This window comes from Pinus tabuliformis, chromosome 8 (genome assembly GCF_031772625.1).
Source record: "Pinus tabuliformis cultivar Carrire ecotype Pingquan chromosome 8, CPIR1, whole genome shotgun sequence".
In the NCBI taxonomy this organism is placed as follows: Eukaryota; Viridiplantae; Streptophyta; class Pinopsida; order Pinales; family Pinaceae; genus Pinus; species Pinus tabuliformis.
The window spans coordinates 632,318,816-632,336,418 of record NC_142294.1 but is presented as its reverse complement, the minus strand read 5'-3'; the positions used below and the strand labels follow the sequence as shown (position 1 = coordinate 632,336,418).

The window sequence follows — 17,603 nt, the reverse complement described above, 5'->3', positions numbered from 1 at the left end:
CCATTCTATTCTTTAAGAAAGAAAAATAAAAGGAAATTATAGGAATGCATAGTGTTTGCTTAGTTTTGCTTACTCGATGATTAAGGGAAATGTAAATGAATATTACAGTGAACTGTTATAGATGGACTTGAATGTTCTCAAATGAAAGAAATTATTATTTGTAATATGTTTCTGTTATCATGTGTTGAACCCCTCCATGATTGTATTACATTGATTTTTATAGTTTACTGGAGCAGTTACTCAAACTGTTCTCAATTACCATACAGTTACCCTTTGTAGTTACATAGTTGATAACCTTGTTGGGTTTTCTTGTATTGTAGGAGTTACAATATTATACTTTTTGTTCATGAACAGACATATGTAAGATAGACTAAGAAAATGACAAAACAATGTAACTGTTTTGACACTACCCTAACTGTACTATTTCTAATGCTTCTTAACTAATTAATAATAAAACAAACTAATTCCTAGACACTGTTTTATTCATCAAACGTAAATGAAATTAAAATTTTTGAACCTGTCCTTCTTGGCTGAGACCAACACCCGATCATGATGCCCTTAGCTGGATGCTCCTGCATCAGAACCTCCCAAATCCTTATTTAAAAGTAAAAGTGGATTTAAATTTGTTTCACCACGTTGAAAATTGTGGGCAATTGATCTTCCTCAAAATACATTAAAACTAATGGGTTTGAGCATGCTAATTGAGAACTCTTGTAGAATAATTCAACATGACTTGCAAAAGGTGTAGAATTACATAAGCAATGACCATACATAATTTTCCTAGATTATTGTCTAGTTTCATAATAACTAACATGATTCAATATGTAAACAATGATTATATATAATTTCCCTAAATCATTGGCTAGTTTTGCAATAACCAACATGATTCAATAGGTTTTTCTTTAAAGTACATATTCGTTATTTTACATGGTTTCATTATGCTTTATGGTCAAGGTAGAATTAATAAGATAAAACACAAAAAATATATCAACAAATGATTGTTCTCTAACAAATTAATAAAATAGATATATTAATAACATGTAAATAATGGGTACAAATATATATAAAGCGTCTTGTGAAAGCCATTTTTTATAAGAGACCCGTCATAAAAAAAAAAAATTACTTGAGAAATAAGAATTTCCATCACATTTATACCCTAATTCTTATTATAAAAACCACATGTATCAAATACCAAAAAAACAAATTTGTCAAAAATGTAAAACTTCTTTTAAATTATAAAGTCTAAATAATAGTTTAGATCTCAATCAATTTAATTTGAAGACATAAATTTTATTATTTTAATAAATATAATCATAATAATTAATAAAGGAGTAGCTTAACTTATAAAGGAATAGCCTTTTTCACTCTGGTCATACAATTTCAACTAAAAATGTGATTTTTTTGTTGTTTAAAATACACTTTTAGATGCATAAATAGATTCAACACCTTGAAAATTTTTTAGTAAACTCGAATTATATAGATTAAACAACTTAAACTAATGTGTTTTAAAATTATTGCCAAATTTTGGCTAAAATTAACTAAAAAAAATGTCGTGAAAAAAACCATTTCGCCTATAAATTAGACTAAGCCAGTAATAAATATCACATCAATTAAAACAAGAATTATATTATTTTAATAAATATAATAATATAATATATTGAATAATAAAAAATAATAAATATGATATGAATTGAAATATATGTGAAATATTTAAAACGAGAACGAAATAATGACATGCCACTGCTTTTTTGCATAAGTGAATTTTATACATATAATTTTATCCATAAAACAACCATAAATGCCTATTACCATCACTTAACAAACATTTACTGACCAGCAAAAATTTACTAGGCTAGTTATATCCAAACCTCTTGGGCACAAGCCTATGGTCTGTTTGATGAATTATTATGTCGTATTTGTCATAATGTCATTTCCACACAAAAACACGCAACACAATTACGTTGCAATCATGGATTTCATACATGTATTTTCCAATGGTTCCTACGTCGAATTTCATGTCCACTATGCACAGATGAGTTGAAGTAGCTATATGTTTCAATGGAAAGTATATTTTCTAACGTTGCCTCGTCATCATCATTCTTGCATTATTTGTCAATTTCGTAGAAATCGAGTTTGAAAATTTTGTATTCGAATTATTGTTGTGAGGAAGTGTTTAAATTTACCGAGGTCGCTAATTTTCTCTACCTGGAAATCACCTTTATAAAACTATTTCTAAGACATTGAAAATTCATTAAGAAAATCCTTTTAAAATGCTAGACTGCTCTATACAATAGTATGTTCCCTGAACCATGCAATTCCTTTACATTGAATTTCCCATGTTTTGTTTTCTAGAAACGTTTCATTAATTCATTTCATGTGGTTATCAACAAATGACCCCAAGGTTCTCAATTGTTGAAAATTCTAATAGCCTTCCTCATGAATAAATGGTTTTGTTAAAACAGATATGCAGAACGTGGTTATCTAAGTGTTGAGATGTTTTGAATAGAATGTTATTTTCATCAGATAACTTTGATCATAATTGATGGAAATTAAAGATGCCTCAACAAAAAGTTAGTAGATTGGATACATAGTACAATATCAAACATATGAACATCATTAGTGTTCTTACTAAACAACTTAGAGGAACCATAGACGAGTCCCCACAGGCTCCAACTCCTTGCACGACAAGTAGATGGAACGCTCGAATTTCCATGAGTAAGCTTACTTGTGCTTGCAACAAAAGCACTTAAGATGTCCTCCTAGTATTTTAGGCAGCTAAAATAGGACCCATATGCATTCACATGTCAATTTTCATCATTAAGAAAAATAAATGATTTGTCTCATTACACAAAAGTTTCATTTTCCACCAAAGTAATTCACATATCATCTCTGTTTAGAGGAAGCATGTATTTGGCAGTTGCCTTTTCGGTCCTATGCAATTATCTTTTCTGCCCCTAACTGACATTCAAACCAAAATCCTGGGAGTTTTTGTTTAAAAATGGTTGCTATGGGAATTATTTTTTCTCTACATAACATGCATGGCAGTTGTATTTATGCATTTGTACCATTCTCTTTCCTGATCCTAACTAACATTCAAATAAAAAATCCCAGGAGTTTTTGTTTAAAAATTATTGCTATGAGAATTACTTTTCCTCTGCATAAAAATGTATAAAAGCTTGAAATAAATTTTTTTCAACCAGCAAGATTGGTGCCCCATACCTAAGGATAGTGATACAGGGAGTTACATAAATGTGTCTATGAGGACTTTGAATCTTGCAGGGTCTGAAACACCCTCTCTTTACCAACTAACTAAATGTAGTGCATAATGAATATTTAAAATTTTGACACTGGCGTATTAACGTATCGAACCGAACTGGCGTATTAACGTATTTTTTTCAGCGGTACGGACGAACTTGGTAACTATGGTTTCAAGTTCTATGGATGGAAATTGGACTCCAACTGGAGGCACAAATCTCGATGGCATGAACATGAACGGTGAATGTCTATAGTAGGAAAATGAAGAAAAATGAAGTTCTTTACCTTCCAATAACCCAATTATCTTCTAGCTTGGTTGCAACTTGCAAGTTATTGGACTATGAATTCGCGTGCGGGAGCAGGGGCATCGGCAGCAGGCATACAAAAGCTGGAATTCATAGAACCTGGAGATCATATGCTCAAAATGTCACCGAAAGCGTCACAAGCGTGGAGAGAGGTACTGTGAACTTGCAAAATTTGTTCTTGTAATCAATAAAGACAATCCTTCATCTTTGTTTTTTTTTTGGTGGTTTCAACTTTCAACTCTTTCTGAAATAGTGAATGAACCCACCCAATTTTGGACATAAATTTTACTTGAAAGCAAATTCCTAGCTCACATCTTTTCAACTCTGGGCTAATATCGCTAAGATCCTCATAGCTTGGTTGCAACTATCATCAACGTCAAAACTCGATATATGAATAATTGAAAAGGGCATAGTGCATTACATGCTACTCGTCTGACGGGCAAGCTTAAAAGAAGCGAAAGGAATCAGGATAGATCATAGAGATTAGTGTTTCACTGAAAGATACTCGTGATATCGTTTGTAGCCATTCAAGATGTATCATTTCAGAGTTAAACAAGTTACAATAGGGGATGGTGCTAGATATCAACAGTTCACCCTACTTGCCAAGCTTAAAAAAAAGCAACAGTGTCGTTTAATTGGATACATATTTAAAACCTTGGTTTTGCCATAAGGATTGGAAATTTTGAGTATCCAGTTGTTTTGAGGGTTACAACTTATGAGACTCGCTTTTAAATGGTTTTTTTCCTCATATCCTGGGAATTCTCGTTTCTTCATTTGAGACTCTCTTTTAAATTGTTTTCTTCGGGATTCTCATTTCTTCATTGGGATTACCCATGGCCAATTTATATATGAGTAAATTTACTCATACCGATTTTGAGATAGAACCGATGTAAATATCTCCTGCGGATTTCATGAAAACAGAGAGAACCAAAAAAGCCAAAGTATGAATAATATATTATATTGTTCAACCAATGTATACCATCTTAAAAGTCTTTTCAAAACAAATACAAGACAAATCACAAATCCATATGTAAAAGGTGCATCGTTCTAAGGGTGAAACAAGGAAAGCTGCGACGCAGCGAGTCCCTGCGTGAAGTTGAGCCTGTCTGACAGTAGCTGCACTGGATCTGTTGCTGGTTCTCTAGTAACTGTTTGATCCAGACCCATAACCATATCTAGGAGATTGGCCCCCCTCGCCAGGGCTTCACGAAATAATTCATGCTAATGCTGCCGTTAATGCCTCACCAGAGCTATGCGTCACCAGAGCTACTTGTGGAGGGATCAGCAATCGGAGAGCTAATAGCAGGTGGCCTAGAGGCTCCCCCATTAGTACATGAATCCAACTGCCTGGAAGAAACGCTGCCAGAAGTGGCTGGGACTGAGAAACTAACAAAAACTGTAATCTGATTTCAGTGTTTTTCTACGCTTTAGTCAGCTTATGCTGTAATCATTAGGACGTTGACAGCCGTTCGGTTTTTTTTCTTTTCCTGCAGGTTCAAATTACTGTGCATCCGAAAGTGAAGTGCTTGAAAATTTTAATGAATAAAACAAATTTCTAAGCAATGAGAATGACGTTGTTAATTATGTGAATAATTAAGAAAATTAACTATAACTTAATATTAATATAAACTTTTACAGTATTGGAAGGAACTGAGTTTTTAAGAAGCAAAATGCAGCTTCTGTATACCAGAAGTGTCACCCATTAACATTGATTTTTGTTGCATCGAGTTGCTTTCCTAAGAGCAAAACGTAGGCAAAAGCCTTAATGACAAAACTATTACACACTGCAGTCGATCTGATTCAAGTTCTTATCTAACTTATGAAGTTATTAGGACACCCTGCGTGAAGTTGAGCCTGTCTGACAGTAGCTGCACTGGATCTGTTGCTGGTTCTCTAGTAACTGTTTGATCCAGACCCATAACCATATCTAGGAGATTGGCCCCCCTCGCCAGGGCTTCACGAAATAATTCATGCTAATGCTGCCGTTAATGCCTCACCAGAGCTATGCGTCACCAGAGCTACTTGTGGAGGGATCAGCAATCGGAGAGCTAATAGCAGGTGGCCTAGAGGCTCCCCCATTGATTTCAGTGTTTTTCTACGCTTTAGTCAGCTTATGCTGTAATCATTAGGACGTTGACAGCCGTTCGGTTTTTTTTCTTTTCCTGCAGGTTCAAATTACTGTGCATCCGAAAGTGAAGTGCTTGAAAATTTTAATGAATAAAACAAATTTCTAAGCAATGAGAATGACGTTGTTAATTATGTGAATAATTAAGAAAATTAACTATAACTTAATATTAATATAAACTTTTACGGTATTGGAAGGAACTGAGTTTTTAAGAAGCAAAATGCAGCTTCTGTATACCAGAAGTGTCACCCATTAACAAAAGCATCGTTGAAATCAGAGATAGCAAATTGACATTGATTTTTGTTGCATCGAGTTGCTTTCCTAAGAGCAAAAGGTAGGCAAAAGCCTTAATGACAAAACTATTACACACTGCAGTCGATCTGATTCAAGTTCTTATCTAACTTATGAAGTTATTAGGACACGGACATTCACTGTAGGCCGAGAGATACATGATGTCTGCAGTTGAGCAGAGACGGTGATGGCGGATCCAAATGCATATTTGAAGCATCCGTTGTACACCTGTAATAGAGAAAGAAGCGGGGAAATAAGACAATGCGTAAGATAATCCAAAAGAGATGTTAGTTTTTTTTTGGTTTCTTTTTCCTTTGTCTTTCGACTTTTACGATGTCAATGATCAGAAGAGTCGTGAGAATAAGTGCTAAGAGAAACAATGCTGTGAGTTCAGTAAGTTGGCTTATGCTAATGGATTCCATGTTATGTGAAGCGGGGAGGTGTATGTGAATATCCAGGTGCAGAGGAGGCCAATTTATACAAAAGTTCAACGTGTTTGTAAGGTGGTTTTAAGTGTGAATGGTGCTAAAATACTTGAGGTGCAATTAAGTGGTCGATAAGACATGGGGAGCGAATGGGATATGGAATGATGTATTTGGCGGTAGAAGTGATGTATCTGACATCGGGCAATCTATCTAGGTGCAGAAATAATCTTGAAGATCAGATTGGATCAGGGCAGTATTTAATGATGGGCATATCGATCTGACATGGGGTTGAGATGGCATATGGAATGATGGATGTGGCGGCAGTAGTAAATGCGAAATTAGGTGCCCCTTTGAGTCTGTGGCGGTAGATTAAATATGATCAGTATTTAATGATGGGCATATCGATCTGACATGGGGTGCAAATGGCATATGGAAGCGGCAGGGCATATCGATCTGACATGGGGAGAAAATGGTACTACTAAGATGAAACCGGACCCTATGATGAGCAAGAAGCTGTTTGCACTACTACTGGATTAGGGTTTGTTGAAGAGATCAAAATAGATGCACTGTCCTTTTATGATCTCAACAAGATTAAACCCCGAATATGGAATAAATACAAAAATTTTAACAGCAAACCTTGTGACTGACCTTTGGAATTTTACCATTCAGCCGGTACAGAATGCTCTGATGCTGAACATCATTTATGAAGCCCATACGAACATGCATAAGAATAGATGGTCTTTACGATGGCATACAGAAGTAATCCACTTACTATTTGCCTAGGTCTGCCAAATAATAGCATTCTTTTTGCTTGTAATGTGTCAAGAATGAAGATTTTCAAGTAGTATAAGAAATCCTCCATTTGATTGCCGCATGATACTTGTAGCTAATCAACTCAGGAACACACAAGATGATCTAGTGCCTGATGTTCAGCATGCACCATTCTGTATCATCTAGATTGGCATTCATGCTAGAAGCAATTGGAGAGCACTAACTGCATTATGGTAACAGATTCGTAGATCTAGCAGATCAGTATTTCCTGTTGACCTGAAGCTATTTTTATATCACGTTTAAAGCAAAGTAGTCAGCTCTGGATCTAAGCATCAGAAGAAAAGAATCATAACAACTTTATTATCATTTTAAATTCAGGACTTAAAACAAAGAAGCCCATGCCTACCTGTTGTTGCATGAACAGTGGTCATGAGGGCCTCAGCAATAGCAAATTCTTCATTCACCACCTGTAGCCAGTCCATGAGTATTCGTTTCAGTTTTTACGCTGAGCTAATTTTGACACAATATAGTTAATTTGCCTAGGTCTGCCAACTCAGGAACACACAAGATGATCTAGTGCCTGATGTTCAGCATGCACCATTCTGTATCATCTAGATTGGCATTCATGCTAGAAGCAATTGGAGAGCACTAACTGCATTATGGTAACAGATTCGTAGATCTAGCAGATCAGTATTTCCTCGATCTAGATGCCTTCCCTTTATAAATCAGACAGAATAAGACTGAAGCAATCATGAATTAGGATGTGTGACTAAGGACCAAAGCCTCTTCATCCCACACACTTTTTGGTTTCTCTTTAGCAGCAACTGGAACAGCCGGTACAAAATCCTCTGATTCTGAACATCATTTGTAAGCAATCATGAATTAGGATGTGTCTGACTAAGGACACAAAACAAGTTTAAAAAAGTATGATAGAAAACATACATCGAAAGAAAACAAAAACAAAATAAAATCAGTGAATAGGAAATAGCATTAATAATGAGAAAGGGATCCTCTCAGAAGTTTCAACAAGAAGAACTGTTAAACTAAACTCTATATGAAGCCCATACGAACATGCATAAGAATAGATGGTCTTTACGATGGCATACAGAAGTGATCCACTTACTATTTGCCTAGGTCTGCCAAATAATAGCATTCTTTTTGCTTGTAATGTGTCAAGAATGAAGATTTTCAAGTAGTATAAGAAATCCTCCATTTGATTGCCGCATGATACTTGTACCTAATCAACTCAGGAACACACAAGATGATCTAGTGCCTGATGTTCAGCATGCACCATTCTGTATCATCTAGATTGGCATTCATGCTAGAAGCAATTGGAGAGCACTAACTGCATTATGGTAAACATCAGTTATTATATGGCATTTGCCTTTATTGCATATCTGAAAACACCAACATATTTCTGCTTAGATGATTTACAAGAAATAAATCAATAAAGTTCTTTACTCCTGTTGACCTGAAGCTATTTTTATATCACGTTTAAAGCAAAGTAGTCAGCTCTGGATCTAAGCATCAGAAGAAAAGAATCATAACAACTTTATTATCATTTTAAATTCAGGACTTAAAACAAAGAGGCCCATGCCTACCTGTTGTTGCATGAACAGTGGTCATGAGGGCCTCAGCAATAGCAAATTCTTCATTCACCACCTGTAGCCAGTCCATGAGTATTCGTTTCAGTTTTTACGGTGAGCTAATTTTGACACAATATAGTTAATTTGCCTAGGTCTGCCAAATAATAGCATTCTTTTTGCTTGTAATGTGTCAAGAATGAAGATTTTCAAGTAGTATAAGAAATCCTCCATTTGATTGCCGCATGATACTTGTACCTAATCAACTCAGGAACACACAAGATGATCTAGTGCCTGATGTTCAGCATGCACCATTCTGTATCATCTAGATTGGCATTCATGCTAGAAGCAATTGGAGAGCACTAACTGCATTATGGTAACAGATTCGTAGATCTAGCAGATCAGTATTTCCTCGATCTAGATGCCTTTCCCTTTATAAATCAGACAGAATAAGACTGAAATATAGTTAGATTTGTCTTAAGTAAAAATCAGTAAATGCTTGACCAATGCGGCCCTGAGGCCATTGGTCAATTTAGAAGCCAACATCAGTTATTATATGGCATTTGCCTTTATTGCATATCTAAAAACACCAACATATTTCTGCTTAGATGATTTACAAGAAATAAATCAATAAAGTTCTTTACTCCTGTTGACCTGAAGCTATTTTTATATCACGTTTAAAGCAAAGTAGTCAGCTCTGGATCTAAGCATCAGAAGAAAAGAATCATAACAACTTTATTATCATTTTAAATTCAGGACACATAGTTATGACTCAATGACAATGTAATTCTTCATTCACCACCTGTAGCCAGTCCATGAGTTTTGCAGGAAGAATCAGGCTTCTCCAAAATATTTGTTAGAAAGCAGTCAGCATAGTCATTCAGATCAAAGAGTAGTACAAAAAATGTTTCAAGTGGATATTAAGTGAATTCAACTGATACAAGAGTTCAAAACATTGAGTTGCCAATGGCATGACAAACTTCTGCCGTTAAACAATAAGGAGCTTTCTTTCTTTTCATTCCAGTAGAAAGTAAATGCCCAAAGGAAGAGTAACTACAGGTATAACAGTAGCAAGAAGATGGTAATCCGAAGCATCAAAACATTCATCAGAGTTGTTTATTTTCAGCCCAACAGAAACTAAAATGCCCAGAGGAAGAGTTCTTATGTTCAAATAATAATAAAGACAGATATAACAATTCTATGAAGATGGTATTCCAAGCTTCCAGCAAATATGAACTCGTAGACCAGAGAAAGTGACACCCTACAGAGGATAAAATGTGTCAATCTGTCCAGACAATGACATCTGAACTATCCAACAAGAAGTTGCTATGTACATGGAAATCTCGCAAACTGTATGTAACGTCACCAACGTCTTCGAGATATTTTTCATACGTCAGTACTGTTAAGGATGGACACAGTTCGAGCAGTAAACTGTCCTTTAGGATGCATTTGTATTGAACATTTCCCTCTGTTTGGATTGTGCAATTTAATTGCAAACTGTGTCGATATGTAGTTAGTTGTTTGCATGTAGAATAGTTAAGTTGGTCCATGATAACTGTTCCAAATATATGCGGCCCTGAGGCCATTGGTCAATTTAGAAGCCAACATCAGTTATTATATGGCATTTGCCTTTATTGCATATCTGAAAACACCAACATATTTCTGCTTAGATGATTTACAAGAAATAAATCAATAAAGTTCTTTACTCCTGTTGACCTGAAGCTATTTTTATATCACGTTTAAAGCAAAGTAGTCAGCTCTGGATCTAAGCATCAGAAGAAAAGAATCATAACAACTTTATTATCATTTTAAATTCAGGACACATAGTTATGACTCAATGACAATGTAATTCTTCATTCACCACCTGTAGCCAGTCCATGAGTTTTGCAGGAAGAATCAGGCTTCTCCAAAATATTTGTTAGAAAGCAGTCAGCATAGTCATTCAGATCAAAGAGTAGTACAAAAAATGTTTCAAGTGGATATTAAGTGAATTCAACTGATACAAGAGTTCAAAACATTGAGTTGCCAATGGCATGACAAACTTCTGCCGTTAAACAATAAGGAGCTTTCTTTCTTTTCATTCCAGTAGAAAGTAAATGCCCAAAGGAAGAGTAACTACAGGTATAACAGTAGCAAGAAGATGGTAATCCGAAGCATCAAAACATTCATCAAAGTTGTTTATTTTCAGCCCAACAGAAACTAAAATGCCCAGAGGAAGAGTTCTTATGTTCAAATAATAATAAAGACAGATATAACAATTCTATGAAGATGGTATTCCAAGCTTCCAGCAAATATGAACTCGTAGACCAGAGAAAGTGACACCCTACAGAGGATAAAATGTGTCAATCTGTCCGGACAATGACATCCGAACTATCCAACAGGAAGTTGCTGTGTACATGGAAATCTCGCAAACTGTATGTAACGTCACCAACGTCTTCGAGATATTTTTCATAGGTTAGTCCTGTTAAGGATGGACACAGTTCGAGCAGTAAACTGTCCTTTAGGATGCATTTGTATTGAACATTTCCCTCTGTTTGGATTGTGCAATTTAATTGCAAACTGCGTCGATATGTAGTTAGCTGTTTGCATGTAGAACAGTTAAGTTGGTCCATGATAACTGTTCCAAATGTATGCGGCCCTGAGGCCATTGGTCAATTTAGAAGCCAACATCAGTTATTATATGGCATTTGCCTTTATTGCATATCTGAAAACACCAACATATTTCTGCTTAGATGATTTACAAGAAATAAATCAATAAAGTTCTTTACTCCTCTTGACCTGAAGCTATTTTTATATCACGTTTAAAGCAAAGTAGTCAGCTCTGGATCTAAGCATCAGAAGAAAAGAATCATAACAACTTTATTATCATTTTAAATTCAGGACACATAGTTATGACTCAATGACAATGTAATTCTTCATTCACCACCTGTGGCCAGTCCATGAGTTTTGCAGGAAGAATCAGGCTTCTCCAAAATATTTGTTAGAAAGCAGTCAGCATAGTCATTCAGATCAAAGAGTAGTACAAAAAATGTTTCAAGTGGATATTAAGTGAATTCAACTGATACAAGAGTTCAAAACATTGAGTTGCCAATGGCATGACAAACTTCTGCCGTTAAACAATAAGGAGCTTTCTTTCTTTTCATTCCAGTAGAAAGTAAATGCCCAAAGGAAGAGTAACTACAGGTATAACAGTAGCAAGAAGATGGTAATCCGAAGCATCAAAACATTCATCAGAGTTGTTTATTTTCAGCCCAACAGAAACTAAAATGCCCAGAGGAAGAGTTCTTATGTTCAAATAATAATAAAGACAGATATAACAATTCTATGAAGATGGTATTCCAAGCTTCCAGCAAATATGAACTCGTAGACCAGAGAAAGTGACACCCTACAGAGGATAAAATGTGTCAATCTGTCCGGACAATGACATCCGAACTATCCAACAGGAAGTTGCTGTGTACATGGAAATCTCGCAAACTGTATGTAATGTCACCAACGTCTTCGAGATATTTTTCATACGTCAGTCCTGTTAAGGATGGACACAGTTCGAGCAGTAAACTGTCCTTTAGGATGCATTTGTATTGAACATTTCCCTCTGTTTGGATTGTGCAATTTAATTGCAAACTGCGTCGATATGTAGTTAGCTGTTTGCATGTAGAACAGTTAAGTTGGTCCATGATAACTGTTCCAAATGTATCGGCGGGCAGAGAGCAATTGTTACAGATTATAACAAAGGGTTCTGCGTGTATGTCTGCTATAGTCAGCATACCTTTAACCTGGTCCATGTTTCAGTACAAGCCTAGCATTAGATATTGTAATAAAAATGCTAAAAGGATGTTAAATGAACGTGCGTGATTTAGGAGAAGAGGAAATAAAGATTTATAATATATATTTTGTGGAGTATGAGAGGACCTTTGTTGTTGAGGCAAGTAGTTTTCTCAGGTCTCCAAGTACCCTGTCTGAAGTAACGGGTGTAATGAATGTAGATTTGCATGTCCGTAATGAGCCACGTTCTTTGCCTCGGGCAACATTTCGAAACAGGACCATTGGTGCTTCTTGTTTCGAAATTTGTTGTTGGATGGATTTGAAAATTGGCTTAAATGTATTGAAAAGATAGACCTGCGTTGCAAAATGTACTAGTGTTAAATGTAATTGCTTTTAAGTGAACGGTTACTTAAAATGTATAGATGATTTAAATGTTAAAAAGAATAAATGGTTGAATTCGTATATACCGTGGCTTTGTCTTTTTCAGCTGGGCCGTCCTTGATAGTTAGGACATATTGACCAGCTATTTCTTTCGCTGTTGTTACAAGACCGGCAACTGTGCCGATTGCAAACTCAGCTGTTGTGCGGGTGAGCTGGTTAATAGTTGTCGTGGGAACAAATCTGTATTCCATACAGATAGGTGGAATTGGTTCCAATATGCTCTTCCCATGCAAAACAAGTATACACGGACAGTCTCCATGGTCGTAGACTGTCTTAGCAGAGACCTTGAAATCTGTAACACAGATTCCCTGGCCAACTAGAAGCTTCGCTTCAGTAGCAGCAATGAGGCTGTGTGGCACATTTAGCGTAATTGTCATATGCCCTTTGCTGTCCACCAGGTCAGCACGTAACAATTCAATTCCGTGGGCTTTGTCGACCAGTGTTTTGTATATCACTAGAACCTGGCCGTGAAAAGTTGTTCCCATTTTCAGCCCTTTTAACTCCTGTATTGTGATTGTTCTACAAAGTTGATGCTTGGCTGCTATCTCAGAAGTACTTTCCTGTTTCTGCCTGTAGAACAATATTAAAGAATCTGAATTAACATTATGTTTGTACTACAAAACTTGATGTACTTTCCTGTTTCTGCTTGTAGAACAATATTGAAGAATCTGAATTAACATTGTGTTTGTACTACAAAACTTGTAAGAATAGATTTGAAGGTTTTTTAGTTACTTTTTAGCAGTTTCTGAGACGTCACAAGTCTCAGAGAGGGAGCATGTCTCTGGAGCAGGTATTTCTTCGTGCTGTCTTTTCATATTAATTATCTGTTTACCAATCTCTGATCTGAAAAGCAGCAAGGCTCTGGAGGAGTTACTTCTTCGTGCTGTGTTTTCTTATTAGTTATCTGTACAACACGAGTACAAGCTATGAGGTCTACAAGCAAAACTTGTTCCATGTAATAATAAATATGTATTCTATTAGGTCTACAAGCAAAATGTGTTCCATGTAATAATAAATCTGTGCATAACGTTATTCTATGTGTTACATACCTAGATCAGTTAACGCAGAGTGTTGCAAGGGAGCTACAAGAAATAGACTTTCAGTATGGCCATTGGAGATTGATATTGCTCGGGTAACACAGCGTTTGTTTGAACAGGGAAATATGAAGTTTCCTTGAATAAGAAGTTTAGCAAATTGTAGAGAAACTTGTGTATCAATGCTACTTTGATTTTGCTACAGGCTAAAATTGATTTGTTCCAAGGGTCACTAGAGCTGTAATAGCGCATAGAATATGCTGTGATCAGACCAATAAGCCCATGTTACATTTATCTCACACTGTTTCATAGGCAAAGTTGTCCAGATATGGTCTATTACTGTGTTTCGGTGCGGAGATAGTTTGCTTGTTATTTCATGTAAGTTTTCCATTTCCATAAATTGTACAAAGAGTTTGCTACGAGCTGTTTCTTGTTGTATGTCAATGTTCAAATCACCAATAACTAAAAAAACACAGTCAGTATATGTAGTTTGCGACTTTGCTTCCTGAATTATTTGCATTATTGTGGATACTTGTTCAAATGGTGCTGCATAAATGTTCATTAAACAAATTGGTCGTTGGAAGTACATGTCAATTAGGGTAAGCTCTGTTTTGTTTTTGCAAAATGTCTTTCTTGCTCTAATAGGTATTTTTTTGTTTATGCAAGTAAGAATTCCATGTGTACAATGTGCAGCCGCAAAATTGAATGATAAGAATTCTTTGACTACTGGTGGAGTGTACAAATGAGTTTCTTGAAAACATAGAATCATGTTGTCCATTAAGTCACTGTGATGAATCACGTCACTAAGATGTGCACGTAGACTACGTGTGTTCAGGCTTGCAATCGATAAAACATCCTTGTTAACAGATTTCTTCTTTGCGAATTCTAGTTTCCATGCACCAGTTGTTTCTAGCCGTGCCATCTCATTGATTATTTTGTTTTTGACATGGAAGTTTTGTTGTGTCAATTTGTTAATCAAGTATAGTGAGTCAATAGTTCGAACACGTGATAATGCAGTGTAGACTAGACCATGTTTTGTCACACCAGTTGGGTCAAATGCAAGCTGATCCAATGTCAACCCTTGTGTCCGGTGTATTGTCCGGGCACAGGCTAATTGGATGGGAAATTGTTTTCGAATTGTAATTTGTAATTTGTTCCGAGACATTGCTAGCGATTTTGCTATTCGAAAGATTGGTGTCCAATTTGGCATTATATTTATGTCGTATAGTTGTTTGAAGTTGCTTCTTTGTTGTTTCCCAATTTCTGGGTCTGAAAATTCTATCCAGACAATGTCAGGCCTGTTGTTATTAGATGAATAGGATTTGAAAATCCCTTCAGCACCATTTACTAATCCATCGTTTGTATTGTAATTTCCTGCATATAGTTCAACTAGCATGTTCTGTTTAACTGTAATTGTTGATGGCAGTGAGATTGTTTTATCAAAAGCAAAATAACTCGACCCAGGAAGCTCGTAGTTGTCAATTGCAATGAGCATTATTTGTTCCCCCTTTGTTAGGGAAAGCATTTTCACATTGTGAATATGGACATCTTTGTTGCGATAGAAAATGTGTGGGAAGACTGGGCTTGAAGGTGGGACCCTATAGCAGTTGTTGTTTACATAAGCGATATCTTCATCTGTTTGCATGTTTAATCTCATCCTATTTAGTACATCAATGAACAATGGGTCTTTTTGGCGCATGGCTGTGTGCAGTTGATAACATTTTATTTTCTCTGGCCAGAAGGCATATGGAATTGTGTTTTTGTTGATTTTTGGGTTTTCAAAGATCAGGGAGTCTCTGACTGGGTTTGCCTGGTAAAGATCGCCGGAGAATATCGTGTCAACATTGCCAAAGTATGAAGTTGGTGTGTGTAAGATTTGTCGCAGGCGCTTATCAATTTGATATAGTGTTGTTGCACCAACGAGCGATGCCTCATCTATGAGGAGGACACACAATTGTTGGAAATGCTTTGATAATGTGTCCAATTTTTCATTGTTTAGTGAGGGGCAATCTGCTTTGTTAAAGGGCAAATAGAATGCAGAATGCAATGTGACACCACCAGCATTGAAGGCAGCTTTGCCCGTGTATGCAGCGATTATTCCTATTAGTTGTGATGGGTTATAAGGCAATGCCACATTGTGTATGCGTACTAAGGATTGGAAGATTGCCTTGGCTGTGTGTGTCTTGCCTGTTCCTGCACCTCCTGTTAATAATAGGTAGATTAGCTCGTCTGGTCTGTACAATTTCCTTGTTATAACATCAGTAACTATGCTTGCTTGTTCGGTGTTTAATTGTCGCATTAATTCATAGTACTCTACGTCTTCAAGTATACGTGGTTGTTTCACGATTTCATATGGCCTTGTAGATGGTAAAGCAAACTTTTTGCTATCTTGCAAATGTCCCAAGTCATTTTGGAAGTCGTAGTTTTCATATTTGTCATCTATCGATTTGTTAAATGTTATAGTTTCTGTTTCATTTGATTTCAAACTATCTATGTCAAATATTTCTCCAGTTTCTGTTTCTACTGTGTGCATTGCGTCATCTATGTCACCCCATGTAGTTGTTGTAGCAAATTTGAACTTCTGTTCATTTTGCTTGACTATTTCTTCGACCGCAACATATGCAGCTTGCCAACTTGTGTAACGTTGCTTAATTGCAGTTTCACTTCCTCGATAAGGATAGTATAACATCAATTGCTCTCTACAGTGATTTTCAATGTCCTTGTATTTGTTATATCTAACAGATCGAATGACACATGGTCTACTTGATTTTCTGCGTTCTTGTCCTTTCTTTGTATAGCTAGATGCAAATTCTGCTAAGCAGACATGTTCAATAGCAGTAGGTCGGAGAGCATAGTAGTCAGTAATTGATGGGCACATTATGTCTTCTGAGTCATCTGCTTCCTTCTGCAGATCTTTTTGTCTTTTAAGAACAAATGCACGATCATCGACAGGAGATGTGTTAATAAATACACATTTCCGTGAACTAGAGTTTAGTGGGAGCGATAACACAATATGCACTGCTTGTTGTGCAGACATTTGTTGCAAGTTGACCAAAGCTTTCCCCAAAGAACTAATGGTATCTAGGATATCAGATTTTGTTTTCACATGATTGTCGCGTATGTTTTTAAATGTTCTTGTCAGTGTTTTATCTTCTTTGGTCATATAAGAACTGCAATACATTGCAGCTGCATATGAATCAAGTACAAATTGGGAATCAGTGTTTGCAATCCAAATTCCTGGAATATGTTTAGCGAAGTTGTTTGTCCAGGTGTCAACTGGGTTCCTTTGCAATAAGAGTGTTGTTCGCTTTAGTGTACATTGGATAGCATGTATGTATTCATTGTGTACTAGTCCAAGGTTGGCTAAAAAGCTATCAAATGTATCATTTTCACTGTATCTTGTGTTGTTTATTGCTTCAAAGATTAGCTTTGCATGTGCTTTTGTTTTATCACTATCGAATTCAAGAGGCTCAAGTATTTTTGTTACTTTCATTGGTGGTACTGGGAAATTAAATCTGCAATTAGAATTTGCACGCTTCCTACAACTTTTTGTGTGACAATGGTGTTGTAGAACTCTAAGTTCACTTGCAAGTAATAGTGAATTAGTTGAC

The 17,603-nt window shown here is 36.0% G+C and overlaps 1 protein-coding gene across 1 annotated transcript; it reads right to left on the bottom strand.

The window, feature by feature from the left end:
- Window positions 1-11,953: 11,953 nt before the first annotated feature.
- On the bottom strand, window positions 11,954-13,524 carry LOC149237097 (uncharacterized). Its single transcript, XM_089366749.1, has 3 exons — window positions 12,985-13,524; window positions 12,665-12,871; window positions 11,954-12,528 (listed from the first exon to the last, which is right to left on the bottom strand). Exons 1-3 carry the CDS (start codon window positions 13,441-13,443, stop codon window positions 12,160-12,162), a joined length of 1,035 nt encoding a protein of 344 aa, XP_089222875.1. The 5' UTR covers window positions 13,444-13,524; the 3' UTR covers window positions 11,954-12,159.
- Window positions 13,525-17,603: the final 4,079 nt, after the last annotated feature.